Raw genomic sequence first — 10312 nt, 5'->3', positions numbered from 1 at the left:
AATTTCCAAGACTCCATTTTTCAGGGAAAGTAAGTTTTAAATAAAAATAAATTGATCTTCTATCCTGTTCTATATAACAGGACGGAAAACACGCAAAAGCACTAAAGTTTATAAAACATATTTTCAAACTTCATAAATCATAATTTTAAATCGGTTTGACTAAAAATAAAAATGTTGCCAAAAACCAAAAATTACAAAAAAAGTCGTGAATAAAAATAGCAAAATTTCACAAAAATTCAGTATTATTCACATAAACCGTATGAAGAGATGAGGATCAAGTTTGATTTTAAAACCGAAAATTTTTTGTTCTTGAAATAAACCAAAAATATGAAATCATTTAAATATTATATGTCTTTTATACTTTTTATGGCTTTTCAAATTTTCTTATCACATCAATTTTATCATATCATCATAATAAAGAAAATAAATATAAAAAACGACTTATAGTATAAATCTTCCTTCAATTCTGATGATTTTAATCTGAAGGGACGAGTTTTTAACATTGTGAACACCATAAGATAATGATTTAGAGACATTGTGTACACTTTTTCTTCAAACTTATTTCTAATTTAATGGTTCGCTTCTCATTAGGGTTTCCAGCAAAATAGGAAAATCGTTTTTTTTAGCGAATTTTTTTGCGATATCTCGCCTAGCTCGCTTTATTTCGCGAAAGTTTTCGTTCGCTGGAAACCCTACCTCTCATATAGTTACATTTTTTGTATTACTTAACAAGTTACACTACAAAATTTGTGATTATTTGATTGTTATTTTAAAAGGAATCCTTCATCAAATTTGGAAAAAAAAAAATTTTAATCCTTTCTTTAGAGAAAATTCATCTAAGTTATAATTTAATAATGGTCAGCTTAAAACAAAGAATTAAGACTTCATAGTTGAGAGTATGCATTGATTAAAAGAAGAACAAAGAAGTTTACTGTTTTATAGTAATTTGTTAAATGGGTCACTCTGAACCAAAGTAAAATTAGTAAAATTAGGATCACGCTCACGGCGTAGTACAAAAATGACATATATACTATATATTTTTTCGTGTGCTGCAGGTATACAGGGTAACCTAGGGTTATAGTTTTAAGCGTTTTTGGCCAAATCAGTTAACACAACTATGTATAGGACACTATACCTTTTAGACCCAAAACAAATTAAAACACATCAAATCGTCAAAACAATTTGAGTTTCAGATTTTCTTAAAATATTACCCTTTTGATAGTAAAACTGTAATTTCCCAGAGGTAATTTCCAATTCATTGTTCCAAATCCCGAGTGACTAACTTTATTTTTATGAAATGGCGCTATGGATCAAAAATAATTTGCAATCGTTGAACTGGATAGGTCTCTAAAATGTACAGGACAATTTTGAGAAAAAGTACAGTTGTAAAATAAAGTTTTTAACTATATTAGAGAAGAAAAAACAAGATAAGATGGTCAGTATTCCACTGTATGTATAATGCTATAGAGCCTCCTGGAAAAACTACCTATATAACATCGATTGATTTAAAAAATGACCATTCTAAAGGGGCTTTAGATATGCCACTTAATTTAGAGAAAGCTATGCTAGATTCGCAACAGTACCATTTTCACCTTTATCGATCATTAATTTGGAAGAGATCGTTTTTCTAGGTCGGAAGGTATTTCACTCTGAAAATAAACGCCATGTTTCTGTCAGCAGAAATCCGCAAGACATGCAAGAACCCAAAATTGACATGATCAAAGATTAGATAGAGCAACATGAATATTAACTAATATATTCTTTATCATACAAAGGTTACTTAAGCTTACCGTTGTGAATGGGATGTTCCACTCCTATATATCGAGAGTATCTTAAAATTACGTTTACAGGCCCTTTAACAAAATGATGCGGTTGTGGTAGGAGGGGCTGGGTTGGGGTTTCGGTGACGGGAGGGGGGTCCTAGATTTTTTAATCTACATAGATCAACACACTTCCGGTCTGGTCTTGTTCTTATCAGTTCTTATTCCTCAGTTCAAATTAGCAATCCGGAAATAACTATATCTAAACACATTTTATTTGAGAATTACTGTTAGTTCAAAAATAAAAATATAAGAAAAAAGGGAAAATTCTTAATTAATCTTTAACAGGAAAATTTATCAGGGATTTTACACGTATATTTAAAATTTTAAGTTATTTTTACAAACACGCAATATTTTACGTTTGGTTACTTAGTTGTAACATTGTTTTGTCGAAAATAAAAAATTTACAGAAAGAAGTAAACTAGTATAATATTAAGAAAATCACTATTTCCGATGTTAATACCGCTGATTTGCGGATTTTATAATCCTCTTTCAGGGATTTCATATCCTCTACAGAACCTTACAACTGAACTTTTCCTTCTTTTCATAAGAATATAAAGCATCGTCCTTCATTCAGTATATTTGTAAAAAATATTTTCAGTTTCTTTCAAGATTGGTTTTCACACGAGAAAATGTCAGGTATGTTTTTTTTTAAATCTTAACTTTTAAAAAAAATATTTGAATGTGTTTAGAAATGAAAGACTCCAAGGATGAGAGTGGAAATACAGAAACATCTCCTGCTCTCATTATTGGATTAGGAAACATTGTTTTTCCATTATTTTAAGATCCTTTATTTTAGATTTCAAAAATAGATTTAGAAAACGACTGTACGAAATTTTAACTTTCGAATATTATGATTTCCTACAAATGTGATTTGTTAGTTTCTTTGTCCAATCATTAAATAAGCTATTAAAAGACTATATATTTAATTCAATCAAGTTATATTTTAAGAGGGTCAGGTCGTCAATACAGTCTCATCCTATATGGGTAAACCTGATAGATACTGAAATCGAAAATTATTCCTCCTGTAAAAGGATTCAAGCGATTTTGAGTTTATGTTTAAGTACAGTTTTTGGATTGGCTCTCTTTGCGTTTCTTGGAATTTTGAACCATTTTATTATTCCTAAATTCTGCACTAAGAAAAAGGTTAAAACATTATTTAATCGTTGTGTTACACAAAAGAAAACATGAACAGGGTAAGATAAGCCAGACAAATATCGGATAGGATACGATAAGTCGGAAAAAGATTAGATAGGATAAGATGAGATAGAAAAAGATCAGATAGGATAAGATGAGGTAGAAAAAGATCAAATAGGATAAGATGAGTCAGAAAAAGATCAGATAGGATAAGATGAGGTAGAAAAAGATCAAATAGGATAAGATGAGGTAGAAAAAGATCAGATAGGATAAGATGAGGTAGAAAAAGATCAAATAGGATAAGATGAGTCAGAAAAAGATCAGATAGGATAAGATGAGGTAGATAAAAGATCGGATAGGATAAGATGAATTAGAAAAAGATCGGATAGGATAAGATAAGGTAGGAAAAGATCGGATAAGATAAGATAAGCCAAGAAAAGATTGGATAGGATAAGATGAGGAAGGAAAAGATCGGATAGGATAAGATGAGATAAGAAAAGATCGGATAGGATAAGATGAGGTAGGAAAAGATCGGATAGGATAAGATGAGGTAGGGGTGGATCGGATAGGATAAGATGAGGCCGAAAAAGATCGGATAGGATAAGATAAGTTATGGGTGGATCGGATAGGATAAAATGAGTTAGGAAAAGATCGGATAGGATAAAATGAGTTAGGAAAAGATCGGATAGGATAAAATGAGGTAGGAAAAGATCGGATAGGATAAGATGAATTAGAAAAAGATCGGATAGGATAAGATGAGGTAAGAAAATCGGATAGGATAAGATAAGGTAGGAAAAGGTTGAATAGGATAAGATGAGGTAAGAAAAGATCGGATAGGATAAGATGAGGTAGGAAAAGATCGGATAGAATAAGTTTTAAAAGAGTAAAATTTGAATTCACAAGGAAGGGGGGTGCCAGACCCCTAACCCCACGTTTATACGATCTTGAACAATCCTCTTACCAAATTTAAATTGTATAGAAAACTTCAAAAGTAGAAGAAACTGCAGTGCCGGATGAAGAAAAAGCAGAAAAGGTAAAGTCAAAAAAATGTAAGAATATATAAAAATAATGTTAAGTTCAATTTTTTTTTTGCAATAAAATGTATTGAAATCATGATTTGACTTCAAAGGGAAAGGGCGTGATCGGCAATGTATGGTAGTTGAACTAAGAATGTATTACTGAAATTTTTTAGGAACTAAGAATGTAGTATTATGGAGAAATTTTTTAGGATTCATTTGAGACATATAAAACGTTTTAATGATGTATAATTACTGAGTTTGAGCGTAAAGTCGACTTTCAAAATCATCTATTTGGGTGGTTACGTTTTGAGAATGGATTTTTTAAAAATTATTAAGTAACGACGACAAAAAATGTATAAAATATACTACAGTCAACTTTGAGAAAATAAAAATTAACTCTTATCGTCGAGAATGAATAATCTTATTCAGTTATTAGCTTAAGTAATCTCTCATTGTTTACAAACATTTTTTTGTAGATTTTATGGAATTTTTATTGAAAAGACGACATTTGAAGAATTTGTAGAAATCTGCAAATTCGTAAAGAAATAAAATAATGAAAAGGAAATAATTGATTCTAACATTGATTTATTGACAAATTTTTATTGAGAAATATGTTCTTAAACATCTAATTAGTTTACTGTAGAATTTTTTATACATTTTTCGTCGTCTTTATTCAATAATTTTAAAAAATCTATTCTTAAAACGTAACTCCCAAATGGATGAGTTTGAACGACGACTTTGCACTCAAACTTAGTAATTATGCATTATTAAATCGTTTTCAGTTCAACTACCATACATGGTCGGTCACTCCCTTTAAAACGTAATTTTAAGTGACCCTGCATGCAAAAATGGCAATTCCCAATTCGCCACGTTACACTTAAAAACTTTGTCTGATTAAGTATAAATTGAATATCAATGTTCATAATTTTGAAAAAGGATTATTTTCGATTGGGGTTTCTCTGCAAAAGTGACTTGCGAATTTCTACGGCAGAAAAACATATGTAAAATAATCATATGGACGAAAAGACATTAAGGTTTCAAGGGTATTGTAGTGAAACGGGAATTGCCCTCTTTGCATGCCCCTTTAATAAAAATTCACAACTGATAAAATTAAATTTTGTTGCGAAATCGTTTTTTTTTGTTTTTAGGACGAACCCATGGAAGGTTTTGAACGGATATCTTTAACTTCAGCACTTAAGGTTTAGATAAGAATGGATACGATAAATTAAGAAAAAAAACGACCATTACAAAAATCGCACAAAAGTTATAGCCAACAACACTATTTTAGGATGAAAGTCTATTGAAAATGGGAAAAATGAGAAAACTGAAAGGTAAGACATAAATGTAAGATAAATAACTTTAATCTTATTTTTTGTTTGTTTAGAAGTTTTTAAGCCGAAGAGGAAGAAAAAAAGTTCTTCAAGTGAAGAAATACAGGGATAAGAAATAACATAAAAGAATATGGTTAGAATTTTAAAAAGGGGAGTAGAATGATCATTGGGACGTAAAATTAGAAAGATGTATTTTTAAGGTAACTCATTTTTACAAACACTACAAAAGTCTTGATATCGGGAAAAAATAATTATTTCTAACCCTACTGGTTGAAGGGAGGCGAGGTATAAAGTATTTGAGCTATAAACTTTTCTTTTTCGAGAGGGTTCGAGAAAATACTTTACGAGCCCCCTTCAACCAGTTGGGTTTTAGATAATTTTATGCCCTGGAAAGAAAAAGGTATGAATTCAAATGTTAACACTATCAAAATAAATAGATAAACAAAAATGGTACGTCAATTACATAACATATAATATAAAGTTTAAACTTTTAAAAAGTGAATATTAAAGAAAATCCCAAATATTAATGCTGGAAGATGATCATTGAAAAGAATGCGGGAACTTCATAGCAACAAATTCGCAAATATTGAAAGGTGTACGATCAGCTGGGTTGATATTTTACTGTCATACCCGTAAGAAAATGTAAATTTTACCCCAGCTCAGCTGGGAATGTATGGGTTTCAGGATATGTTCACCATAGATTAAAAAGAGGCCACCCAGGTCATAAAGACAATTAAGGGAATTTTTTTTTAAAAACCTGTATGGAACAAATTTAAAGTGTTATTTAATTTGTTCACGGAAGAGAACTATGAAAATAAGTTACAACTGAATTTCCATTTCGGAAAAAAACATCAACTCTACCAAAAAGGTTTCACTCATTATCCCAAACCAAACCTTGAATTATAAAGTCTGATAATGCTAAACAAATTAAAGACAACAGCTGCGAGGAATCAGAAATATTTGAAAAACGCGGAAAAATTCCGTACAGTCGTATCTGAAGAAAGTTTTATGCGTTAATTATGGACTATGGCTACTATTTTCCCGTAAACAAATAATTTAAAAACTCCCCCCTCCTTCCCCGGCAGGAAAAAAAGTTTCGTATTTCTTGAACCTTGAAGAAGACTGAAGGTGGGATTGACGAGCTAGAAAAAGGCCTAAATATAGACCTCGATGATAATGATGATGAATTATCTCTGAGGTATTTTTGTTTTCTTATTTTAAAATTCATAAATAATTGTCAACCCAGGTCTTGTTTAATATTTATAAATGTTTTCTTTTAATTTTTCGCAATCAACGGGAAAACAGCTAAACAATCGATTCGGCCAACATTTTTGAGGGAATCGTTTATATTGCCGGTTAGAGGACTGGTCAGCGGACACGTTTTGGCCAATATTACTTTTTTTACCCGTTCGTAAACGTCTTTAATGCTAACGATTTGAATTTTAACGCTATTAAAATAAACTTCCTAAAATTCGTTAACTGCATTAACGGAATCATCTGTTAATTAACTACAGTATGTTAAGGGAACGTTGCCCATGCCCAATACTCGGTTATTTTCAAACCAAAACTTGTAAACAAATCTAGCAGAGTAAAAATTTTAAAACAACAAATGCATTCAGAAACTGGTTGCAAAAATACATGGATCATAAACTTGAATATGAAATACGTTCGTTAAACCTTTTTCAGTTCTGCTTCCTCAGTTGAGAACTCTCGTCCGAAGTCTTCATTTCCAAACCGTATTCTCGATATTATAGGTTTGTAATCTAATTATTAAAACTACACTCAAAAGTAACTTTTCCCCTCCCCCCCATTTATAGAGTAGACATTTAGTTCTAGACAACTATGAAAGGTTGCATAGATTTAAAAGATAATGGGCGACTAAGACTTTACCTCAGTAACTCAAAGATACTTTTTAAGACCCTAAAAATGATTTTTAAACTTTAAAGAAATTGTTTTTAGCTTTTTTTCAAAGAAATAATTGTCAAAATTCTCATCAATATTTGTGTGAGAGGTTGTAACCTTTAAATCATTGTGTGGAATGACCTTAAAGCGTTGTCTTATGAAGAATAGATGAGATAATCATAATATCTCTTAAAAAACTGTTTATTTTTAATTGTGGTTTCTTCATAAAAGTGACATGCCAATTTCTTGGTACAGTAACAATTGATGAAATGATGGCCGGGAGTTAAACACTTTTCAAGAAAAAAAAAAACGAAAATATCTTTCAAATGATTGACAAAATAAATGTTGAAAGGATACCGTTGTGAATCAGGCATCGTCCTCTGTACATAGAGGGACAATTTGAATTTCAACTTTACTTTACTTTAAAGGAATTGTTCACTAAATTCGAAGAAGTCAAACCTTATAGAAATCCAACGTATAGAAACAGCTACGTATNAGGGGGTGCATGGCTACTTTAGCCAAAGGGTTTGAGTCTTTGCCACATTCCAAAAATTTATAATTTCTATATCTTTGCAACCTGATAGTGTTTACCTTTAATATTTCAAAATAAATTTTTGGTCCAACATAACTTATAGTTAAAGATATCTCAGGTCATACGACATTGGGTTGTAAAGATAAATGGATTAAAAAATCAGAGTTTGTGGCAAAGACACAATTCTTTTATTTAAACCTTGTAAGGGACCTCAGAAGCCTATATGAAAAATCAGCTTCTCAAGTGTACAATTTACAAATTGTACATCATGTCACGTCACGCACTAAATTTTTAGTTAGAAAAATAGGGATATTTTCATAATCTTTGGTCAGACAATATTTTAATGTGTACAATTATGGACTGCGTGGGCTTTCCACTCTACAAATGAAGAGTAATTTAAACAGACTGGTCTAATTTCAAACGACCCCTGATCAAGATTGAATAATATATTCTTGATTTTTCTTTAAAATTGGTCATTTTCATCTGTGCTTTTATTTCAACTTGCCTTGCTGATTAAAACGCTTTTCAAGAAAAACGACGATATCTTCCTGCTTTATTGGTCAGATAAAGGTTAAAGAGGTACTATTGTGAATGGAGATGAACCCCTACTGTACCTTTAACATCAGGAAATGAACTCAGGATACCTTTTATCAAGAAGAAATGAAACCCTGTAAATTTCCATTTTAAATTCCTGTCTACGCAGTGTACTCATTAATCATGTTGTGGTATCTATCTTTATCTATAGATCTAGGGATAATGAACTTGGTTTCTCCAACATTATGCAATATATATACCTGCCTCCTACACCTTGGTGCAAGCAGATTATACCAAACTTAAAACAACAAAATGTTCAAGGAATTGAGCCTTTGCCAAAAACCCAAATTCGGTTGCAAAGATATAGGAATTAGAATATCAATTTCTTTATCTCGGTATAAAAGTAGGATATTGTATTATTAAAACGTCACAAGTTTTTATCTTAAGTCTGGTTGTTTATAAACCAATACTATAGGAAGAATTACATGGTATATGTACACCCATACATTGTACAAGGAGACCCATCAAACAGTAACTTTAAATATTTAATAATTTTGCCAAAGTGGAGAAATGTAATCTCTGCAATGCACCAAAAGAGTCTGAGATTGTTTATTATTGGGACTCGGACGCAAACTTTTGTTGCTATGCAAATATGTTACGGATTGAAAATTAAAGTTATGATTTAGAATTAAAATCTTATCAGTGGTCGAAACTTCTGTTGGTAATAGCGCTCATCTACAACGCTTGAATTTGAGAGTCGACGGGCATTGCTTGATTCCTTGCTGGATTCCGATCGTTAGATGTCCAAGAGGAATTAACTTGATCTCATGTCAAATCTGCTTAATAACTTAATCAAACAATGAAGATACAAAAGTTTTGACCTTAAACCATTTATTTTAACTTGACTTATAAAAAATAAAACTGGATTAGCGCAATAAATGAATATGCAATTTATAACAAAGAACAAGATATATGCACTTTGCGCGCATTTTACCTTTTATTCTAAGTGTTCAAGGGTAAGGTTCAGTTTTGCAATAATTCCGAAATGGTAATGAGTGTAAATGATAGATAAATGGATATTTGAGAATTCAACGCCTTTTCTCAAAAAATGCCGATCCATGATTACCTCTTATATTTACTTGTGTGGCCAGAGGCGGTATGATATTCAACCTATTCATTGCTGCAACATATGATTTTATGTAACACTTTTGTCAGTGTCCTCTTCAGGGCGTCCTTTTAAAGGGACTGTAAGCAGAATTTTAAGTGACCGTCCATGCAAAAATTGCAGTGCACAAATCATAACAGACCCTTGAAAGCTTTAACTGATCAATAATGTGGAAGGTATTGTCATTTTCCAAGGTTTACAAAAGTGTTTAATTCTGATAATTCTGATAATCAGTTTATCATAATCATAATAATTACTTACGTTTATATTACTTCATTTTTTACTGATTTAAATTAGTAACGTTTTTGTGCCGGCGATGATAAAATTTTGAGTAAAATGTTGGATAATAAGTGTTTAATTACTTATTAATATATAATAAGCTATTTTTTCCGGGGTGTAATAATTCTAAAACATACCCCACACAGGCTTGGTATATAAATTCAAGTTTGATGTATAATGTTTCTAAAACATGCATCTTTATTCTATATTCTAGATTAGATTCTAAATTTTCCCAGGACTGCCAAAGTTTAAACAAGACTCTACTCTTTACAGTTAATTTTATGTAATGTTCACTAGATAAATATGTCACTTATAAGTTATAACTAAAGTAGATTTTATTTTAGATTAAAATCGTCAAGAAATATTTTTTAAAACCCTTATATGTAACAAAACAATAATAAAGTTGTACCAGAAATTTAATTTCATATTAGAGTTATCTTTTCCCTCATATCTAATAAAATAATTGTTCATTTATTAAAGTGATCATGAAAACAAATCTTGATTATTGAAACGAAAATGAAAATACTTTTTTTTCTAAAAATGGATTTTTTGGCTTCTGAGTAAGTTAAAATAGAAAATTTTATGATGATAGA

At 30.7% G+C, this 10312-nt stretch overlaps 1 protein-coding gene across 3 annotated transcripts; it reads left to right on the top strand.

Annotated features, from left to right (window-relative positions):
- Positions 1-2287: 2287 nt before the first annotated feature.
- LOC111706492 (uncharacterized) lies at positions 2288-7165 on the top strand. 3 transcript variants are annotated; one of them, XM_023479381.1, is made up of 9 exons: positions 2288-2459; positions 2513-2578; positions 2890-2966; positions 3937-3990; positions 5125-5175; positions 5265-5307; positions 5361-5413; positions 6429-6505; positions 6994-7165. In XM_023479381.1, exons 1-9 carry the CDS (start codon positions 2453-2455, stop codon positions 7067-7069), a joined length of 504 nt encoding a protein of 167 aa, XP_023335149.1. In that variant the 5' UTR covers positions 2288-2452; the 3' UTR covers positions 7070-7165. The 3 variants fall into 3 exon arrangements, with proteins under 3 accessions (XP_023335149.1, XP_023335150.1, XP_023335148.1); XM_023479382.1 differs by lacking the exon at positions 2890-2966 and adding an exon at positions 3003-3016 and having other exon boundaries at positions 6426-6505; positions 6994-7112; XM_023479380.1 differs by having other exon boundaries at positions 6426-6505; positions 6994-7084.
- Positions 7166-10312: the final 3147 nt, after the last annotated feature.

This window comes from Eurytemora carolleeae, unplaced genomic scaffold (genome assembly GCF_000591075.1).
Source record: "Eurytemora carolleeae unplaced genomic scaffold, Eaff_2.0 scaffold609, whole genome shotgun sequence".
Lineage (NCBI taxonomy): Eukaryota > Metazoa > Arthropoda > Copepoda > Calanoida > Temoridae > Eurytemora > Eurytemora carolleeae.
The sequence above is the reverse complement of the archived record's forward strand: the minus strand, read 5'-3'. Positions and strand labels throughout refer to the sequence as shown.